This window comes from Pongo pygmaeus, chromosome 19, assembly GCF_028885625.2.
Source record: "Pongo pygmaeus isolate AG05252 chromosome 19, NHGRI_mPonPyg2-v2.0_pri, whole genome shotgun sequence".
NCBI classification, from domain to species: Eukaryota; Metazoa; Chordata; class Mammalia; order Primates; family Hominidae; genus Pongo; species Pongo pygmaeus.
The window spans coordinates 18235189-18257583 of NC_072392.2; the positions used below are offsets into that span (position 1 = coordinate 18235189).

Below are 22395 nucleotides of genomic sequence, written 5' to 3' on the forward strand. Positions count from 1 at the left end.
TCTGGTTGCAAGGAGGGGTGGAGACTGGTGGGAGAGAGGCCAACTGGATCTAGTCATGAATTCAGGGCCATGCTAGGCTACGGGACCTGAGCCGTTCCTGGCATGTCATGGGGAACTGCCTTAAGGGTCTTAAGGGGCCTCTGACAGACTGTTTTTAGCACATTCTCTCCAGCACCTGGAGGCAGGAATGCCAATAAGGAGTAGGGTCAGGGTCTGGACTGAGACGGAGCTGGCCCTGGGGCAGAGAGCAGACGAGCCAGGCAGGGAGAGGGCATCAGGCCCTGTGGAGGGAGCATGATTTCTGCGTTTTCAGAGCCTGGGGATCCCTGTGGACCGTTTTACTTCATCAGTGCCCTCTTGTGGGCATCTCTGAGCGGGGCCGAGGGCGTGCAGCCTGCCGGAGCAGTACCTTGTGCTTCTCTAGCTCCTCCCGCTGTGCCTGCTCCTCCTCCAGCCGGGCCTGCATCAGGTTCTCCCGGTGCTTCAACTCGTCGATGCTGTACTGGTGCTTAGCCTCCGCAAGCTCTTTCTGACCAAGGAACGGGAGTGGCATTGTTACCAGAGGTTCCTCTGAGCCACGTTGCCTCTGCCATGCCGCCTCTGCCACGCTGCAGCCTCCTGCGCATGGGCAGGGGTGTTGCACAGGGGCCTGCATGAAGGCTGTGAAAGCCATGAGGTCTCGTGGATGAGAATGCCCATCTCCTGATGACCCTCACCAGGTTTTTGTGAGCGCAGGGAAATCAGGGAAAGACCAGGAGGAGCGGAAGGCAGCGTGGCAGGCTGGGGTTCCCGGGGCCATCTCCAGGGCAGGAGCCACAGCAATGGAGCGCTCCCCTCGCCCCAGACTGGGTGTTCTCCACAGAGGACCTGCTCTCTCACTCCCAACAGCCCTCAGCAGGCCTTCTGGCCCTCCTTTAGGGAAGGAGGACAACAGGACAGAGGTAGAGTGAGGCCATAGGGCCAGTCACGAGGGTCTGGCCCTTGGCTCTCTCCACCACACTGGCTTATCCCCCTGTACCTGGCCAGGAATGCTGGTGCCTCTAGAACTCAATCCCCGTGCCCCAGCTCACTCTCCACATGCCCCAGGTGATCCCACCTGTACCATGGCTTCAAGTACTGCCAATTGGTAATCCTCAGATGACACTCAGGTCTCTACCTCCAGCCCTGACTCTGCCCCTGAGAGCCAGGCCTGAGCCTCTGATGGCCTGGTTCCTTCTGGAGCTCAGCTGTTAATATTGCTCCTGGGATGACACCAACTTGCGGTGAATCCTGGCTTGGCCTTGAGCCAGTGATCCTGGCTGCTTGCCCTCCTTGGGCCTCCTCAACTTCTTTTCTTTTCTAATTTTTAAATTTTTTCACTCTGTTGCCCAGGCTGGAGTGCAATGCATCTTCTTAGTTCACTGCAGCCTCAAACTCCTGGTCTCAAGCGATTCTTCTACCTCAGCCTCCTGAGTAGCCAGGATTACTGGTGTGTGCCACCACACCTGGCTAATTTTGGTAGTTTCTGTAGAGATGGGGTCTCCCTATGTTGCCCAGGCTGGTCTTGAACTCCTGGGCTCAAGCGATCCTCCCGCCTCAGCCTCCCAAAGTGCTGGGATTACAGGCTTGAGCCACTGCTCCCGGCCCTCCTCAGCTTCTTCATCTGGAAAACTGGACAGTGCAGGATGGCTGTGAGGTGGCCCTGGGACAGTGTGTGGAAGAGGCCTGGCCCCTGGGAATGCACACAAAACAGTACTTACAAGGGTGCTGCTGGAATCACTCTGACAGAGTCATGTAAAGGGATTAGGAAGAGGGAGCTGCCCTTTCTCTCCTAGTTGTGGGCAGGGGAAGCTACCCTTCAATGCCCCTTTTCCAAGAAACCTGGGGACTTGAGGACTCTGTCTCACAGAGCTGGGAGACTGAGAGGGGGACACTTGCTGTGTGGTCATCAATGCGCCGGAAGTCCAGGTACACGAGGTCAGCAAGGTAGGCACAGATGAACATCTTGTAATCCTCTGCCTCAGAGATAGGGTTCCCAGAGAGGCTGAGCGTCCGCAGGCACTTGAACCGCCGGAGGTAGATGATCTGGGGAGAAAAAGGGAGAAAGGCCCATTTTCTTGGCTGCCACAGAGTTGAAAACACAGCTGCGCCTCCCTCCTCAGTACTCTTTCGGAGTCAGCCTGGCCACAGCACCATCAGCACTGGGTGGGGTGACAGGCAGTGTGCACGTATGGGGGTGTCCCAGGCTGGGAAGCAGTACTGAGACCTTCCGTCAGAAATGGGCTTTTCAAAGAACCAGCAGACCGTGGTTCAGGTCTGCTGAACCATGTGGTGAGACCTTGAACAAGTTACCCAACATCTGTGAGCTTCAATGTCCACATCTGTTAAATGGGTATAAGGATATCATGTGTGTTACAGTGTTATAAAGACCAAGTGAAATAAGCTATGAAAAGCACTGGAAGAGTGCCTGACACCTATTCAGTAATGGGCGTTTTAGTTGCTGTTACTAGTATAGGCACACCCTTTTATTTATTTTTTAAAAATCTTTTAAATTTAACTTAATTTTATTTTTTGAGACAGAGTCTTGCTCTGTCGTCCAGGCTGGAGTGCAGAGGTGCGATCTTGGCTCACTGCAACCTCTGCCTCCCCGGTTCAAGTGATTCTCGTGCCTCAGCCTCCCGGGTAGCTGGGATTACAGGCGTGTGCCACCACACCTGGCTAATTTTTGTGTTTGTAGTAGAGATGGGATTTTGCCATGTTGCCCAGGCTGGTCTCAAACTCCTAGGCTCAAGCGATCCACCAGCCTCGGCCTCCCAAAGGGTTGGAAATACATGTGTGAGCCACCGCGCCCAGCCCTATTTTATTTTTAAGTAGGGATGGGGTCTTGCTATGTTGCCCAGGCTGGTCTTGAACTCCTGCTCACAATAAATCCTCCCACCTCAGCCTCCCAAAGTGCTGGGATTACAGGCGTGAGCCACTGCACCTGGCCAGGCATGTCTTTTTAGATTGTAAAGCCCCATGGAAGGTACAAATATCTTAAATTAAATGGGACCCAACTTACGGCTAACCTTGGATTCCCTGGATAACAGCTAGGGGAACATTCCAGTAATTTTATCTATTCTCCCTACACTCTATTTTTAGTAAAATGAGGAAAATGTTAACCAGGTAGTTAATATTAGATTGGTGCAAAAGTAATTGTGGTTTTTGCCATTAAAAGTACTGGCAAAAAAGTATTTTAAAAAAGGAATACTTCGGCCAGGTACAAGGCTCACACCTGTAATCCCAATACTATGGGAGGCTGAGGCAGGCAGATCATGAGGTCAGGAGATCGAGACCATCCTGGCTAACATGGTGAAACCCCATCTCTACTAAAAATACAAAAAAAAATTAGCCGGGCATGGTGGCGGGCGCCTATAGTCCCAGCTACTTGGGAGGCTGAGGCAGGAGAATCGCTTGAACCCAAGAGGCGGAGGTTGCAGTGAGCCGAGATTGCACCACCTGCCATATAGCCTGGGTGACAGGGCGAGACTCCATCTCAAAAAAACAAAACAAAACAAAACAAAAAGCAATACTTTACTGGATAGCATCTAGACACTATACTATGCAAAAGATAGAAAAAAAAATCTAGCATGCTTTTCTGAATGAATTTCTTTCAGTCATTTATTAGTCACCTAGCAGCAAACACTGTTAGTCACCTAGCAGGCCTCCAGCATGTGCTAGGTTATGAAGATACAGTGGGGAACAAGGCCTATGGGGTCCCTGCCCTTATGGCAAGAGCATATATTTTAGGAGTGGGGGAAAAATGTTTTCTTTTTAATTTATTATTATTTTTTTGAGATGGAGTTTTGCTCTTGTCACCCAGGCTGAAGTGCAGTGGTGCGATCTTGGCTCACTGCAACCTCCACCTCCCAGGTTCAAGCGATTCTTCTGTCTCAGCCTCTGGAGTAGCTGGGATTACAGGCACCCGCCATCACACCCGGCTCATTTTTATCTTTTTAGTAGAGACGGGTTTCGCCATGTTGGCCAAGCTTATCTCGAACTCCTGACCTCAAGTGATTCGCCCGCCTTGGCCTCCCAAAGTGCTGGGATTATAGGTGTGAGCCACCGGGCCCAGCCAAATGTTTTAAAAAGTAAATAAAATCATTATGGTTTGAGTTAAGTGTTATAAGGAACATCAAGATGGCACCCTGAGAGAAAATAACAGGGAGGCCTCTTTCAGTTAGGAGATTCAGAGGTCTCTCTGGGGAGGTGACATTTAATCTGAGACCTGAGGGAGCCAGCCGCAGAAGAGCAGAGGAGAGCACATGCCTGGAAGCCAAGACAGCACAGGCAAAGACCCCAGGCAGCAAAGAACTTGGCACATACCAGGCACTAAGCAAAAGCCAGGGTGGCTGCAGAATGGTGGGGAGAGGGCTGGGAAGAAGTTGAGATGGGAGTAGAGACAAGGTCAGGGGCTGATTCATGCAAGACCATGCATGGGTTTGGATGCTGCCTGTCTGGCATGCAGGGCAAACTTCTGAGACTCCACCACCTCTGTGGCTTGACCAGGTGGAACTGCTAGTGACAACTCGGTGCTTCCCACCCCAGGCCGTTCATGTAAGCCCAGCCTGGCTGTCACCCAGCCATGATGTTAGGCTGAGGGTCAGTGTAGACCCTGAGGTGGCTTGATCAGACTGAAGGGCCACTGTCAGAAGGAGAGTTCTTGCTCTCTCCATCCTGCTAGATGCAGACAAGGAAGCCCATGTCCTTGACTGCAACCATAAGAGAATCAAGCTCTAGGGAGATGCTGAGGACGGCAGAGCCCAGAGGCAGAAGGAACTCACGTCCTTGAAGCTCTGCTGATAAGCACCGCTTCCTTGCAGTGCCAATTATCACACCACTAAATGCCCTTGTTGTTTGCCGCAGGGGCTCAGCTTACCTCCGGCTTCAGCTGTAGCCATGAGAGACCTTAGCTGGCAGTGTCCTATCTCACTACTCACTTTCTGCCTCAGAGATGTCTCTGAAGCCAAAGAAGCCCACCCAGCCCAAAAGCCAGGTGGCGAGAAAGTTAATCCCCCTGGGGTCTCCCTTAGCTGTTGGGGGGATCAATGCCTCAGGCTCCTGTCCTTAGATAGTCACTTCTGGGAGGCATTCTGGACACTTCCGAGGCCAGGGGCAGCAGTCTCAGTGACACACCTGTGTGTTGGTTCTTCCCTGCCTCCCTTACTCCAGCTTCCTGAAGCCACCTCTCAAATCAGCCACCTGCGTGCAAGTCCCTGCCTTACCTCTGCTTCCAGTCAGTTTGGGGCCAGCTTCTCTTCCCTGCAGGTGCAGCATCCTTTCTGGTCACACTGTCCTGGGGTAACCCATTCTCACAATCCCCCTCAAATCCACCCTCACGGGGGTGAATTCCTTCCTAAATGTAGACCTGTCCCAAATACATCTCAGATAGAAGCCTCCTCGGCTCCCACTGCTTCTCTGGCCATCCTGACTGACTGCGGCGAGGCCCGGCCACATCCTGAGCCCAACCCTGCACCACATACCTCTGACCTTGTCCAGGGACCCTGCGCTCCTCAACGGTGCGTGCGGGCAGGCGTTCCCAACTTACCTCCAAGGCCTTTGCTCACACCATTCCATCCCCCTGGGAAGCCTTTTCCTTCTGCTGGATGGCAAATTCTAGTCATCTCTCAGTGAATCTGCATCAAGTTCCCCTCATCCCAACACTCACAGGAAGGCCCTCAGCTACGACAGTCCTCCATTTGTTAGGAACATACTCCAGCCTGACACCGAACCAAATACGTTACATTCATGACCCCACTTGATTCCTGCGAAAGCCTGGGCAGCAGGATCATGGCCATCATCTCCATCTGACAGATGAGGAAACTGAGGCATAGAAGGCTTGACCCTTGGTTGGGTTTAGATGCTCCTGTCTGGCATGCAGGGCAAACTTCTGAGACTACAGTGCCTCCAGGGTTTGGTCCTGCTGGACAGACTTACATACCGGTCACAACTCAGCACTTGACCCTCCCAGGCCACTCATCTAAGCCACCATGGCCTGCAGCTGGGATCTGAACCCAGGCCACCAGGCTGACCTAAGCAGAAAAGGAATCTTCAAAGGCTACTGGACAGCCCTCAGGGTTGGTGGGTTGCAGAAGCAAGCCAGGAGCCATCTGATGTATCACCTCTGACACAGGACCCTTAAAGCTGCTGCCACACCCCCAGCTGTGTCCACTGCCACTTGTGCACACCCCTAAGCCTCGGGGTGCCCTCCTACCACCCACAGGCCTTGTTTTATTGTTCCTCAGGACACCGGCTTCTTGTCTCCTTGTGCCTTGACTATGGGGGTGTGTGCTGGTCACTCCAAAGGGACCACATCTTGTCTGTCTCTGTTCCCAGTGAGCACAGGACATATGCTCAACACTAATAGGTACGTGCCTCAGCAAATGTTTGTTAAATAAGTGCAAGACTCAGGGAAAGAACTGCCACTAATATGGAGGGTGTAAACTAGTGCTCTCCGATGAATTTTGTTGGGTTAAGCATGGTATTTAAACATGAGCAAATGCCTCGTGGAGTAATCCAGATTCCTGACTTTTCCAGGAAAATGAGAAGATCTGAACACTCAGCCTGTACTTCCCCTCACCACAGACCCCCACTCAACCCACGGCGCTCCAAGGCCCTGCAGGTGTGCGTGAGGCCGGGCTGGGCGGCCACTCACGTTCATCATGTTGTCAATCCGGTTGTTGCCCAGAGACAACACCTGCAGCTTGACGAGGGTGTCCAGGGAGTCGATCTTGGAGATCCGGTTGTTGAACAAGCTCAGGTCCTCCAGGTTCACCAGTGTGTCCAGCCCCTCGATGGTCTCAATGTTGTTGAAAGACAGATCTGGGAAGAAGAGAGGGCTGTGAGGGTCTGCTGCCTGGGTCAGGGGATGGGCTGTCCCGAAATAAAACCATCAGGGCTATTGAGTGCCCTGTGAGCCAGCACCAAGCTGCCAGGGCCAGAATTGGACTCACTGTCTAATAGTTTGTGATTTTTTTTAGAAGCCGGGTGTGGATTCTTTCCTGCAGCCTCCAATGTTCACTACCCTCTCCAGTTCTGCCAATCATCCTCCTGGCTGGGGACATGTGGGCAAATACTGGTGTCTATGCTCTGCCATAGTTCTGGGAGGAAAACACTAACCCGCAGGTCTGAAGCAGTGCCCTTGGGGGTCAGGGGTAGACAGTGGTGGAGTGTCCCCTTTCCTCACACCTGTGGCATTTTAGCAAGACCACCTCCTGTCTGCTTTGCATTTACCAGTTTATCAAGCACTCATGTGTATATCCTCTGACAGCAGCCCTGAGTGGCAGTTTGGAATTTCTCTTGCTGTTTTATCATTTGGGAAGCAGAAGCTCAGAGAGACTCAGTGATTTGCCCAAAGCTACACAGCTAACTACAGTGGGGCCAGAGTTCATCTAAAGCTTCTCCCTGGACATGTGGCAGGTCAGGTTCTTCCAGCTCCATCACAGCTGTCTCAGGCTCCCTCATCAACTGTAACCTCAACCCCAACCGAGACTTTTGACTAATTCTACATCTTTGGGAATAAAAGTACCTTCCTTTTTTTTTTTTGAGACAGGGTCTCACTCTGTTGTGCAGGCTGGAGTGCAGTGGCGCAATCACAGTTCATTGCACCCTTGACCTCCTGGGTTCAAGTGATCCTCCTGCTTCAGCCTCCTGAGTAGATTAGACCACAGGTATGCGCCACCACATCCAGCTAATTTTTAAAAAAATTTTGTATAGAGACAGGCTCTCACCATATTGCCCAGGCTAGTCTCAAACTCCTCGGCTCAAGTGATCCTCCCACCTCGGCCTCCCAAAGTGGGGATTACAGGTGTGAGCCACCATGTCTGGCCTAAAAGTACTTTTTCCCCACCACAGGTTTTCAGGGTTAGCTGGCAGGTGGGGCTGTTACCTTGTCCTGGAACACCAATGGCCTAGAGGCCAAAAATGAGCATTTTTCCTGGGCTTGGAAATATGAGCATGATAACCACAGGGTGATCACATTTAAAAGGTGATTTGGGGCTAGGCGTGGTGGCTTACACCTGTAATCCCAGCACTCTGGGAGGCCGAGGCAGGGGGATCACTTGGGGGTCAGGAGTTCCAGACCAGCCTGGCCAACCTGGCAAAACCCTGTCTCTACTAAAAATACAAAAATTATCTGGACATGGTGGCACATGCCTGTAATCCCAGCTACTCAGGAGGCTGAGGCACGAGAACCACTTGAACCTTGGAGGTGCAGTGAGCCGAGATTGTGCCACTGCACTCCAGCCTAGGTGATGAAGTGAAGCTTTGTGTCAAAAAAAAAAACAAAAAACAAAAGGTGATTTGGGAGATGAGTTTAACCACATCTTAATTTAGCCTCCTCCGCATATCAGGGGATGCTCACCTGTTGACATTGAGACCAATGATAACTCTGTCCTTTCTCTATGCCAGGCCCTTTAAGTGCATTACCTTGTTTAATCCTCATAGCATAGATATCATCCCCATTTTATAGATGAGGAAACTGAGATTCAAATGGGCCTCATGGTAATATGCTCAAGGTAGCACAGCACATAAAGGAATCGAGGTTCAGGCCAGGTGCAGTGGCTCACGCCTGTAATCCTGGCACTTTGGGAGGCTGAGGCGGGTGGATTGCTTGAGGCCAGCAGTTCGAGATCAGCCTGGTCAACATGGCAAAACCTTGTTTCTACTAAAAATACAAAAATTAGCCAGCCATGGTGGCACATACCTGTAATCCCAGCTACTTGGGAGGCTGAGGCATGAGAATCACTTGAACCTGGGAGGCAGAGGTTACAGTGAGCTGAGATTGTGCCACTGCACTCCAGCCTGGGTGACAGAACGAGACTCCGTCTCAAAAAAAAGAAACTGAGGGTCACAGAGTGGAATATCTTGTGCAAAGTCAGTGTGTTGGCCAAGCTGGGGTTTGAATGGGGGTCTAACAAATGCCAGGCCTGCACACTTCCTTTCCCACCATGCCACCGGGTTCTATTCTTGGGAGGCTTAGCCCACCCCCTAGTGGTGTGCTAGCAAGTGTTTACCAACGGGGGCTGAGAAAAACCCCTGATGTGAGGTGCTTGCTCATTTCTGTGGTGTAAATAGTCCCACCGTGGCCAATTTCCAGCTACCAGCGTGGCATCCCTGGAAGCAAAGTTGGGAAGAAATGTGTACAGCCAGCTGTTGACAGCCAGTGCTAGCCAGCTCCAGCACATCCTCAGCCCTGTGCATGTCAGTGTGGGAGGTCGTGCTGAACCATGGGAGTGCCATCTCCCTAACCCCCATCCTCAGCACCCCAGGGACCCAGCTATTCTGGCTGTGGTTGGGTCCCTGGGCACCTAGTGCCATGGCTGCACAAAAACCAGCTTCTGACTATACTCTGAGGGGCAGTGTGACCTCTTAACAGAGCCTGCCCTCACTGCTCTAGCACCCCCATCCCAGGGAGCACTGGCCATCAATCCAATGACCCTTGGAAGTGTGGATGGCCACTGCAAGGGGTTGGGGGAACGAGCTGACTAGGAAGTGTGTGTGCAGGGGCTCCAAGTAGTAGGAAGATAAGCTTCTGTTAGGGAGGGAACTAAGACCAGTATTCAAGTTTCTCTCTGGGTAAGCAGACAGAAACAGGGGGCTGTCATGGGGCTCAGTGGCACTTGCTTTATGTCTGAGAGACAGCCAGGCCAGAGAACTCCTGCTTAAAACCATGACATTCATTAATCAGCATTAATGGGTGCTAGGGTGCAGAGAAATGAGAAACCTGGGACAAGAGACCTGGGCCCAGGTGTCAGAGGACCTGGCTGTGGTTTGCTTCTGCCACCTGTAGCACGTGACTCCCATCAAGCTGGTCAGCCTCCCTGAGCCTCAGTTGCTGCATGTGTGAAATGGCAGCATAACCCTGCCTGTGGGTTTGCTATGGGCTTGCAATTGTCAGCACAAAGGAGGCTGGGAATGTTTGGCAAATTGGAAGGCTCACGATGCCCCAGGGTGCCCTTATTACCAGAAGACCGCCTGATAGGATGGAGGGAATGTGGGCTGTGAGGTCAGACAGGTGTGGGGGTGAGTCCTAGCTCTGATACTTCTTGGTCGTGCAGCTTTGGGCAAGTGCCTGGGGCTCCCTGAGTCTCAGCTCCTCTTCTGTAGATTGGGATTATAACAGATGCCCAACTCTTAGGATTAAAATGGGGGTTAAACAAGACAGTGCATAAGGAGCTCTCAGGCCCATCGCTTTCTCCCTGCTAGGGACCCACTGCCCCTCACCAGATGTGAGGATGCTCCTAAGAGGCCAGCAGAAGGGACATCTCATCAAAACCCTCCATGGCCTTGGCAGTGAGGCCTGATGCGGTGCGGTGACCTCAGTTTGCTCATCTCTATGATGGGGATGCTGTGTGAACTGAAAGACCCATATGGAAAGCATATAGGCCCCACTTAGCATGTAGTTAAGTGCTTGATACACACTAGCCTCTATGACGATTATTCCTGGTTTGATCTGGGTCCCACCAGCCAATGGTTACCTGTCGATGGTTATCTGTCAGCCTGAGTCTAGATTAAATAGGAGTCCACAGCTGCCCCTTTGTGCCCCATCCAGACTGAAAGTTTGGGCAGATGAGAGCAGAATATTCTGTGGTCCTGTGTCTGAGCACATCTTTGCTGCATTTTGCCCAGCACAAGCCCTAGGCTTTTAAAAAATAGCAGCTTTCTTGCTCCCAGCAGGCAGAGCTTCTGCTGTACCCTGGCTAATGATGGGCCGGCAGCTGAGTGTCACACACAGTTATTGTCTCCTGGGAAGGCAATAACCTTGGCAGGGTGTCACCTTCGATTAGGGTGGACACATAGAGGAAAGGGCCTCACCCAGCCAGACCAGGTGTGTGAGGTTCTCCAGGCCCTCGATCTTCTCAATGATGTTATTGTTCAGCTGCAGCTTCCTCAAGTTCTCAAACTGCCAGAGGTTGTCTATGCGGAGGATGTCTGAAATAATGGAAGGTGATTTCAGCCTCAGGTTAAGGTCAGAGTTTTGTGCTAGTGTACAGGATGAGTGAGGCAGAACCATACAAAAGGGACCTACAACTCTTCTGCCCTGCCCTGGAGTACGCAGGCACCCTGGAGATGTAGGCTGAGCATTGAGGAACGTTTTGTCCCTATGAGGTGGGCGGGGATCGGTACTGCCACCCAGAGCCACAGAAAGACCTAATAGGTTTACTAGGGTGGGGCTAAAAAGTCGTTGGGGTGGGAGTGAGCTGGACCTGGCCTGGGCAGGAGACTCGCTTGTGCTGTTTCTGGGGCCAGGCCAGGGCCTCTCCAGGAGGCTGGTCCACCTTGGGACACAGGACACAGACAGAGGCCCTCCTTCCACAGTGTGATAAATAGAATGAAAACATGTGTCTCTGTTGGTGGGAGGGTTGATCACCTCGTTCAGCCTTTTTGGAGCACTGTTTGGCAATGTTTATTGAAATATTTAAAGTCAGTGCCCTTTGAACTATAATTTCTCTACATAGAATCTGTCTCCACACTGTATATATGTCCAAAGGAATCCCTCAGGCACGTAAGGGGCAGAAAAGCTCCCAAATGTCCATACGTAGGCGATGAGATAAGTCATCCATGCAAGAACGAGGCAGGTTCCTGATATCATGGAAGTGCCTGGCCCCTGTGGCCTGTGAAGACCACCCACGCCAGCTACACAGCTGGTTCATTCTGTTTCCTAGGTAAGCCAGAGTTTGGTTTCTGTCACTGGCAGCCAGGAGAGTTCTGAATAACACATACATATAAGTAAATATGTACTGTATATGTAACACTCTAGAGGCCAAACTTGTCTGCCAGGTTTTCCCAGAAGCCACGTACAGCTCTGTTGTTTATAGGCTCCTTTTTTTCCATATTTGCTTTTGTAATGATTTCTAAAATTTACAAAATTAGAATATGCTAATTAAGGGTGGGCACAGTGGCTCACACCTGTAATCCCACCACTTTGGGAGGCCAAGGCGGGCGGATCACAAGTTCAAGAGATCGAGACCATCCTGGCCAATGTGGTGAAACCCCATCTCTGCTAAAGATACACAAAATTAGCTGGGCGTGGTGGTGCACGCCTGTAGTCCCAGCTACTCGGGAGGCTGAGGCAGGAGAATCACTTGACCCAGGGAGGCAGAGGTTGCAGTGAGCTAAGATTGCGCCACTGCAATCCAGGTGACAGAGCGATACTCCAGCTCAAAAAAAAAAAAAAAAAAAAATAGAATATGCTCATTAAAAGAACTGAAATAATACAGAAGTGAAAGGAATTTTAAAAATTGGTGCTGTGGGCCAGGCGCGGTGGCTCACGCCTATAATCCCAACACTTTGGGAGGCCAAGGTAGGCGGATCAGGAGGTGAGGAGAGGGAGACCATCCTGGCTAACACAGTGAAACCCCGTCTCTCCTAAAAATACAAAAAATTAGCTGGGCGTGGTGGCGGGCACCTGCAGTCCCAGCTACTCGGGAGGCTGAGGCAGGAGAATGGCGTGAACCCAGGAGGCGGAGCTTGCAGTGAGCCGAGATCGCGCCACTGCACTCCAGCCTGGGCGACAGAGCAAGACTCCATCTTAAAAAAAAAAAAAAAAAGAGATGGAGACCATCCTGGCCAACATGGTGAAACCCTGTCTCTACTAAAAATACAAAAATTAGTTGGGCATGGTGACACGTGCCTGTAATCCCAGCTACTCTGGAGGCTGAGGCAGGAGAATCGCTTGAACCCAGGAGGCAGAGGTTTCAGTGAGCCTAGATTACGCCACTGAACTCCAGTCTGGATGACAGAGTGAGACTGTCTCAAAAAAAAAAAAAAAATTTGGTCCTGTGGCTGGGCATGGTGGCACACACCTATAATCCCAGCACTTTGGGAGGCCAAGGCCGGTGGATTGCTTGAGACCAGGAGTTTGAGACCAGCCTGGCCAACATGGAAAAACACTGTCTCTATAACAAAAATACAAAAATTAGCCAGTGTCCCTGTAGTCCCAGCTACTCAGGAGGCTGAGGCAGCAGAATCACTTGAACCCAGGAGGCAGAGATGCAGTGAGCCAAGATCATGCCACTGCACTGCAGCCTGGGTGACAAAGCAAGACTCTGTCTCTAAATAAATAAATAAAAATAAAAATCGGTGCTAAGGCATTGTGCCTCAGAGGAGCCTGAGCCGGCCAGTCTGCTGCATCCCTGCCACATCCCCCACTGCGTCCCCTGCCAGGACTGACTGACCTAAGCCGGGCTGCCATGGACCACAAGCCCCTGCTGTGGGAGTGGCTGCCCACCTACAACCTAGGGGCCGGCCAGGGTGACTACGCATGCAGCTTGCATGGCTATGGCATCATCCCTGCTGCCCACCCCTTGCTGCTGCCCGCCTTCCCCTTACCTCATCACAGGGATACCCAACCACCACCCCAGGGTCTACAATGACCACAGCTGGACTATCACTTGGTACCCTGCCAATGCCATCGTCACAATGAGAGGCTGTCCCGTCTGCAGGGATAGGGTGCTGGGGGACTGCTTCACCTTCCTGGGAATCCTCCTGGCCATCATCCTGTTCCCCTTTGGGTTCATCTGCTGTTTTGCCTTGAGGAAGCAAAGATGCCCCAACTGCGGAGCAGCCTTTGCTTAAAGGGAACACCACACCTGGCTTTTCTACACCCAGCTCTCTTTTTCTAATGTACAATAGTTTTATTTGATTAAGCTTCAGGACTGTTTTGTAAAGTGAGGTGCAATAGATGTGGCACATGGGAGCCAGGGTTTCCTGGAGCATGGAGAGGCAGCGCTGCTGCTCCTGAGGTTAATGAGAACTCAGTAAAGCACTGCTTTTATTTTTTGCAGTCTTCAATTTGAGAAAGGTGAAATATAATGTTTTCAATAAATGAGATTCTTACCATTAAAAAAAATAAAAAATACAAATACAAATTAGTGGCCAGGTGCTCACACCTGTAATCCCAGCACTTTGGGAGGCCAAGGCGGGCAGATCATGAGGTCAAGAGATTGAGACCATCTTGGCCAACATGGTGAAACCCCGTCTCTACTAAAAATACAAAAATTAGCTAGGTGTGGTAGTGTGCGCCTGTAGTCCCAGCTACTCTGGAGGCTGAGGCAGGAGAATCACTTGAACCCAGGAGGTGAAGGCTGCAGTGAGCCTAGATGGCGCTACTGCACTCTAGCCTGGCGACAGAGCGAGACTCCATCTCAAAACAAACAAACAAACAAAAAAAAGCTGGGCGCAGTGGCTCATACCTGTAATCCTAGCACTTTGGGAGGCTGAGGCAGGCAGATTGCCTGAGCTCAGGAGTTCGAAACCAGCCTGGGCAACATGGTGAAACCCCATCTCTACTAAAATAAAAAAGAAATTAGCCGGGTGTGGCCGCATGTGCCTGTAGTTCCAGCTACTCAGGAGGCTGAGGCAGGAGAATTGCTTGAACTCAGGAGGCGGAGGTTGCAGTGAGCTGAGATCGCACTACTGCACTCTAGCACTCCAGCCTGGGCGGCAGAGTGAGACTCCGTCTCTACAAAAACAACAACAACAACAACAACAATAAAAAAACAAACAAAAAAAACCATACAGTCCAGCTGCAGTTTCAATATTCATTCAGAGGGGCAGAGCCTGCCTGTGAGGTTGTGAAAGTCCCAGTGGGAAAGTGGGGAACCCCTCCTAGCTCCCCTCCCTGCACAAAGGTCTGGGGAAGACAGGGTTCTCTGACCCAGGTCCAGAGGGGCCCACCGCCCTTCCCCTAGAGCTGGATTGCTGCCTTGCACCTCTCCTGGGTTCCCAGGGCTGGGTGGGACTGCCCTTCCCCTAGAGTTGGATTGCTGCATTGTGCCTCTCCTGGGTTCCCAGGGCTGGGTGGGACTGGTGCCTGTTCTTCAGCTCCCTGTTTGTGGCCAGATTTCCCAGAATGATACCGGCCACAATTCCCACCTGTGCTTCCAGGGTGGGGCCAGTTCTGCCCCAGCCTCCCGGCCACCTCCCATCCCTGGGTTGGATTTTCCAGGTGCCTTTTCTGGGCCTGATCTGACAGCCCCCCAGCAGTAGCACTCCCCCTATGGCTCCTGCACACCTGGTGCTCTGCCACACACGCCAGCATGCTGGCTTTTTCCTAGGTGTCAGCAGTTCAGGAGGAAAAGCCAAAACAACACAACAAATCAGGATGTACTTGGCAGTTAGCTCTAATGAGTTACCAGCATGACAGGACTGCCAAAAGAGCCGATTTAATCTTCAATAAAGACACTAAATCTGCCTCTGTGGCCACCACCTCGGCCAGGCCTGTGGTCATCACTTGCTGGAGTACAGCAGTGGCCGTCTTACTAGATCCTTGCCTTGGCCCCTGGCCTCCACGGTCTATCCTCACGCAGCCAGCAGGGTCCTGTGAAATCCTAAGTCACATCCTGTCCCACTTCTGCTCAGGATCCTCCCAGGGTCCCCACTTCACTCACTGTAAGAGCCAAACACCTTCCATTGGCTCCAAGCTGACACCATGACCTCCCTGACCTGTCTCCATACTGGCTCCTCAGCAGAGATGATAAGGCGGGGTCCAGCCTGCCCCAGGCCTTTTGCACTGGCTGTTCCACTTTCCCTGGTGGATCTGCACGGCAGCTCTCTCCCTCGCCTACCTCAAGTCATTGCTAAATTGTTACCTTCTTGGTGAAGCCCGTGGCCACCCTATAAAACACTGTACTCCACCCGCAACTTCCCTTTTCTCCTCTCCTTCCTTTTTTCCTCCACAGCACATACTACCTTTAGCAAATAGTATTATTTTCCTTCTTCATTTTATTTCTTTGTCCCCCGCCAAGTTGAATGTCAGCTCCACGAGGACAAGGCTTTTGTCTTTTTTTGCTCATAGTTGAATCCCTAGTGCCTATAACAGTACCTGGCATGTAACAGGCAGGTGTTCAACACTGGCTGCATGGACCTCAGGTTGGGGAGGGGAAACAGAGGGAAAGCGGTCAGCTGCAAAAGCCCCCTCCTGCCACACCTGTTCTGTGCCCCTTTACCCCTCTCGGGGCTGTGGCTCAGGGCCCTCCCTGCTTGGTGGTCAGCCCTGGGAGCCTGTGGGCTTCGTGGGGCTGTGCCTGGGCCATGCCTGACTTGCCCACTGTCGTGTCCCTGGCTCTGGCAGCAGGGCTGGACTGAGGCAGGGTCTCAATACCTCCTTGTTGTTGACTGGATGCCGGCCAGCCTAGGGGCCCCAAGACAGAGCAGGAATGTGAATCAGACCAGGTCACTCTGCTGTGGCCTTGCCTGCACACGATACAAAGGGGGTCTCAGGATCCCTGCCCACCTCTCTCACTGCCCTCGTACCACCTCTGCCTTGACTTACTGTGCCTGGCTCGCTGTATGAGCCAGGCACTGTGCACGTGCTGTCTCACCTTGTCTCCCCACCCAATGCTTGAGACAGGGATGACAGCCATCCCATTTCACAGACGGGGCACTGAAGCAGTAAGGGTCCGCCTGGTCCTGAGCCACATCTTCCCACTCCTGATGTGCCTCCCTGCCTCAAGGGCCTGTGCTCCTCCTGCTACCAGCCTGTCTTTGGTCACCCCTTCCCTGAAGCTGCCCTCCCAGTGCCCGCTCTCCCTCATTCTGCCACACTTCCTACCCTCTGCTCCTGGCCACGTGGGACCTCCTAGGCTCTGCCTGCCAGGGACCCCCACTCCAAGGACACCCATGTGGAGGTGTGTGATGGAAACAGCACAGTCTTGGGGGCTCACGTAGATTTGGCGTGGGACAATTTTATCTTGTTTTCTATTCTTATTCAGAATCAGGAGTGTTGTGGATATTCAAATGATGAAGACACTAAGTATGACGCTTTACAAACATCTGTGCTGCTCCTATGCCTTGTAACCCAGGTGCCCTAATGCTGATGTGGGAACCTCGACTGTGGACTTCGGCGGGAATCCTGGGGCTTGAAGATGGAGCAGAGAAAGCCAGGGAGGGCCCCACCCTGGCCACCACCCCTGAACCTTGGATACATACTCCGAAAGTCCAGCTGCAGGGATAGGACATCCTTGAAGAGGATGCCCTCCTGCTTGGCCAGCTGCCCAGCCTCCTCCTGGGGGCCCTGGTCCCCGACAGCCAGCTTGAGCATGTCATCGTCCATCACCCTCGGCTCCATCGAGTTGTACAGCCGGTTCATCTTCCCCCACGTTTTCCCTAAAAAACACCGCATTCCTCCTTCACGGCCTGCTTCTTTCTCTCTTTGAGGGCAGGGTCTGGCTGAGGTTTCCCCCTATAGTGTCTTGTGGCCACTGGCACTCTGAGGAACGCCCCACACCCGGCCCTGGGTCTGCTGCATCTCGGGGTTTGTATACTTACACCAAGGCTGCTCCAGGGCTTAGGATCGACACAGACAGAGGCTGCCTCCTTCTTGCTAGCTTTCCAGTCTCTAATGTCCCTAGGTCCAGGTCTCATGAGAGTTTCCTGTTTCTCACATGAAATCCTCTTTTACTTAAGCTAGCTCCAGTAGGTTATTTTTTAATTTAATTAATTAATTTTTTTTTGAGACAGAGTCTCGCTCTGTCGCCCAGGCTGGGGCGCAGTGGCGTGGTCTCAGCTCACTGCAATGCCCGTTCTCAAGCGATTCTCCTGCCTCAGCCTCCCGAGTAGCTAGGATTTCAGGTGTCCACCACTATGCCTGGCTAATTTTTTGTATTTTTAGTAGAAACGGGGTTTCACCATGTTGGCCAGGCTGGTCTCAAACTCCTGACCTCAGGTGATCCACCTGCCTCCACTTCCCAAAGTGCTGGGATTACAGGCATGAGCCACCGTGCCCAGCTTCCAGTAGATCCTGTTGCTAATGGTCCAGAGGGATTTGACTGAGACACCACAGCACAGGGGGGATGTGTAGATTTGGTCACTCACAATGTGAGGCTGACTCCAGGCTGCTGTTTGTGGCTGGACCCCATTCTCATCCTTATCAACCCTCTTGGTGAGGACATCCAGGAGGCATATTTAACCCCGCTTTCTGCCACTGATTCTTGCCTCCCTGCTGGCCCTACTCCTATCTTTGTCTACATGCCTTCCCAGCATCTGGGCCTCCCTCAACCTCCTGTCCTTCTGCCCTGCTGGTCCCTGATGCTAGGCAGCCCCTGTGCTCTGTTTTTCATTCCACTGGGCACTGCTGGAGAAACTCCTGGTGCAGGGCTGACTGATGGCGTCCGCTGAAAAGCCAGGTTGGGCCATACAATCCTGTTACCTGGTCTTAGAGACTTCCCTCTAAGACTGCCCTCCTCTTGCCTCCCTGACCATCCACTTGGATGCAGCTTCTGCAAATAGGCATCCTCTGCCCTGAACTGTCCCTCATCAAATGTCCCAATGAGCTCTTGTGCACACTTCTCTCTTGCTTCCAGGGGAGGCATAGCCTCCACACCCTTCAACCTCTACCCCTTCTCCACCTGTGCCTTCCGTCCTCCCAAGACCTTGGTCCTTTTCCTCCCACTCTCTCCAATCTGTTCACACTGGCTCCACCTCGTTGGGGTGACTGATTCTACCCCCAAAGACAGTTCCAGCCCTCGGCCTCTCTCTAGCTCCCCACTCTTATGCAATGGTTTCCCCTAAGGTTTCCCATAACTTGTCATCAACTTGTCTTTGGGGGAATTTTAATGTGTTATATTTGGCTGATGTTTTCTGCAAAGTGTTTGGCCTTTTTTTTGGGGGGGGGTCAGGCATGGTGGCTCACACCTGTAATCCCAGCACTTTGGGAGGCCGAGGTGGGCGGATCACAAGGTCAGGAGATCAAGACCATCCTGGCCAACATGGTGAAACCCTGACTCTATTTAAAATACAAAAAATTAGCTGGGCGTGGTGGCGCATGTCTGTAATCTCAGCTACTCGACAGGCTGAGGCAGGAGAATCGCTTGAACCAGGGAGTCGGAGGTTTCAGTGAGCCGAGAGCGCACACCACTGCACTCTAGCCTGGCGACAGAGCAAGACTCCATCAAAAAAAAAAAAAAAGGTGCTATACTTTGGGAAATGACTCTTAATTTTGATTTCAAAACTTTCACTGACTTATCCCTCCTACTTCATCAGGGCCTGGTACCTGTGACAGATCAAGTTTGCTTTCAGTCAAGCCCAGCAATTGCTATGCTAGGAAATGGGGGATTGTTATTACACATGCTATTTGTTAAGCACATCAGAGCAGGATTTGGATCCTGACTGTGCATCTTTTAGCAACTCACTTCACCTGTCTAAGCCCTGGCTTTCCCATCTGTAAAAGGTGGATAATTTCTCCCTCCTGCATTTGTGTGAGATCACGTATTTAGTCTACACACGGGTAGTGAGTAACTGCTATATGCTGTGAATAAAACAGATGGATTTTACCCCAGCTTCAGGCACGAATCAAACAATAATACAAATATTTAACTACAAACCATGACAATTTGTAGGTGTAGGGAACTATGAAATTGTACATTAGGGGCACCTGGCCTGGCCAAGGAAGACAGGGCTGATTTGAAGGACAAGTAGGAAAGAAGGAGGAGATAACTTTGTGGCAAGGCCCTTTAGGTGGGAGAGAACAGACTTGTTGCACTTTGGCTGAAGTGATGCAAGTTTGGAGAGGTGTGTGGGAGTTTTGTTATTATCCCAGAATCCCTGGAAAGCACCTAGGGCTTAATAAGGGCAGCAACATTAGCTGGGCATGGTGGTGCATGCCTGTAGTCCCAGCTACCCGGGAGGCTGAGGCAGGAGAATCACTTGAAACCGGGAGGCGGAGGTTGCAGTGAGCCGAGATCGTGCCATTGCACTCCAGCCTGGGCAACAAGAGCGAAACTCCATCTCAAAAAATAAAAAACATAAGGGCAGCAATGTGATCAGATCTTAGTTTTTAAGAAGCTCACTCTAGCAGTAGTACTGAGAATTGCAAAAGTACTGAGGTGAGAGATGACCAGGGTGTTACCAAGATGTGGATGAGAGAAATTTCTAGAAACTTAATTTACATGTAGGGCTAATACTCACCAATATCCAGATAAGAAAACAGAAGCTAGTTTAAAAGGTTAATTAACATGCCCAACTTCATACACTTAGCACATGGCAGAGTCCATTTTCCTAATCATGACTCAACTGTACCCAGGGTACTGGGGACTAGCATTGCCACAGCTCACAATGTTTCTCACAGTTGTCCTGGGTTCAGGGCCAAGGCCCAAACAGTCCTCCTCTATGGGGATCTTATAGTTTACCACCCAACCTGGGTCCCCTTTGACTTGCCTGATGATAGTGTTGTTGAAGACCAGAGAGGTTGGAGCTGGGGAAAGCAGCAGAGTTTTACACAACTGTCAACGGAGTGGCCTCCTCACAGATAACAGATCCAGAATTTTCCTGGGAAATGATAACCTGGGGTCAACAGGATCTGACAACTATAATCCCTATTGGCCACGAATTAATAAGAAGAAAATTGGTTGGTCGAGATGGCTTACACCTGTAATCCCAGCTCTTTGGGAGGCCGAGGTGGGAGGATTGCTTGAGTTCAAGAGTTCAAGACCAGCTCGGGCAACATAGCAAGACCCCGTCTCCATTTTTAAAAATAAATAAATAAATAAATAATGAACAAAAATTTTTTTAAAAAAGAATAAAATCAATCACTTACTGAATGCTTACTGTGTGCTCAGTGCACATGCATTATTTAAGTACATGTAAGCTCCGGAGGCCATAAAAACGGAGTCCTAATGCCCTTATTTCCCAGCTAGGGAACCTGAGGCTCCAGGGAGGGAAAGGAACTTGTCCAAAGTCGTACAATGAGTTACTGACAGAGACGGATACGGAACCTGAGTAGCGGTATTCACATCCAAAGCAGTATATACAGTACCAAGATGAAATCATTTGATAGCTATGAGGTCAGATATGATGGCTAAATTCTGGGGAAAGTTATCAGTGGACCGGGTACCTCTCTTTCTATGAAAGGAGGCTGGAAGACGGAACCCCTTAAAAATCCATTCTGGCCCTGCTCCCTCGGGAAATGCTCCCTTAGTTTTGTTTGTTTTTTTTTTTTTTTAATTCAAAAGCTTGACAAGCCCAGGACTAAAGTGTCTTGGCTGTCTCAGCACGACTGTAAAGTGGCTGGGAGAGGACCTACGTGCTCAGTTTATAAATGAGAAGGGCCGGGCCGGCGTTCTCCGAGAAAAAGGTCACAGGAAAGAGTTAAGTCGGGCACTATCTGTCCCTGCGAGTCCTCCGGGAGCCTCAGCTCCCGGGTCTCACCTTCTCAAGCGCTGGGAACTCGGCTGGTTCCACGCAGCAGACGCGTCTCCCGGTTGCTGGGGAACCAAGCGCCGCGACTTGGTTGCTAAGGGGAAGTCAGGAGGGAGACATCCTGGGTGAAAGTTGACAAGTCACGTGACCACATCTCCGGGTGGTGAAACACTCCTTACACCAACCAGCCGTAGAGAAAACAAATGTTTCTCCAATCAGTACTTTCTATGGGCGGGGATATTCCCAGATTCACCTCTGTTCCGTCCTTCTATTTGTGTGATTGACTCGTCTTTTGTCCAATAATAGTAAGAATCCTTTAGATTGACCAATATACAGAGGAATCAAAATGCGCAGCTTCCTCTTTGGGGGCGGGCCAGGGGCGATGCCGCCACGGCTGACGGGGACTCCGGTGACCTAGCTCGCTCCTCCGCCCAATCGGACGCTGCGGGGTGGGGGGGCTTTGCTTACGGAGGTGTAACGGCCAATCGGAGGCGGGCCTTGTTGGTGTCCCCCAATAGAGACGCGGCAAGGGGGCGGGGCCAAGGGCCCGGCGCTCGGCGTTCCAGAGGGTGGGGAGGGGGCAAGTGTCAGTCAGGACGGGAGTCCGGCGGGTTACAGCGGAGACCTAAGTGGCAGACAGGGGGCCCAGGCCGCTGCGTGTTGTCCACCCAAGATGGAGTTCCTCCTGGGGAACCCATTCAGCACACCGGTGGGGCAGTGCCTCGGTAAGGCCGCGTGTGGGGCAGGAGGCTGGGCGACGGCGGCCGCTGATCCGGCTGGTGAGGACCGCGGGCCTCCGCCGGGCGCCGGTGCCACTTCACGAGCAGGCTGGGCCTCCGCCAGGCGCGGGTGCCACCCCACGAGCGGGCTGGGCATCCTGGTCGTCGGGCCTTCGCCGGGCGCCTGTGCCACCTCACGGGCGGGCTGGGCATCCTGGTCGTCGGGCCTTCACTGGGCGCCGGTGCCACCTCACGGGCGGGCTGGGCCTTCGCCGGGTGCCGGTGCTGTCCCACGGGCAGGCAGGGCATCTGTGTCCTCGGGCCTCCTCCCTGGCACTGGTGCCACCTCACGGGCGCCAGTGCCACTCTGCCAGGAGGCACCCCTGAGGCCCAACTTGGACTCGGAGATGCCCCAGGCTTCCCTGCCCATCAAGGCTCAGCCCTTCTTTTTGCTGCTAGAGGTGGTGCCAACTGCTGGTCTGCTTCCCCAGTGCGCTTTGGGAGATGCCACTGCATGTGT

General features: G+C 52.1%; 2 protein-coding genes and 1 pseudogene across 6 annotated transcripts in view; 2 read left to right on the plus strand and 1 right to left on the minus strand.

The window, feature by feature from the left end:
* Positions 1-21288, minus strand: part of DRC3 (dynein regulatory complex subunit 3) — a 43583-nt gene extending 22295 nt beyond the window's left edge. For all 3 annotated transcript variants that reach the window (XM_054459183.2, XM_054459185.2, XM_063656614.1), the window contains exons 1-7: positions 21166-21288; positions 20176-20286; positions 16951-17127; positions 10834-10950; positions 6674-6840; positions 1918-2064; positions 410-529 (exon numbers count right to left, since the gene is read on the minus strand). In XM_054459183.2, coding sequence (XP_054315158.1) covers positions 410-529; positions 1918-2064; positions 6674-6840; positions 10834-10950; positions 16951-17110 — 711 coding nt within the window. In that variant the 5' untranslated portion in view covers positions 17111-17127; positions 20176-20286; positions 21166-21288. The remainder of the gene's footprint in view (positions 1-409; positions 530-1917; positions 2065-6673; positions 6841-10833; positions 10951-16950; positions 17128-20175; positions 20287-21165) is intronic.
* Positions 13212-13596, plus strand: LOC129018046 (membrane protein BRI3-like; annotated as a pseudogene).
* Positions 21289-21693: 405 nt separating the features above from the next.
* TOM1L2 (target of myb1 like 2 membrane trafficking protein) overlaps positions 21694-22395 on the plus strand; it is a 127117-nt gene continuing 126415 nt past the window's right edge. For 2 of the 3 annotated variants that reach the window (XM_054459180.2, XM_054459181.2), the window contains exon 1: positions 21694-21881. In XM_054459180.2, the coding sequence (XP_054315155.1) occupies positions 21830-21881 (52 nt within the window). In that variant the 5' untranslated portion in view covers positions 21694-21829. The remainder of the gene's footprint in view (positions 21882-22395) is intronic. The other variant, XM_054459182.1, reaches the window with a different exon arrangement.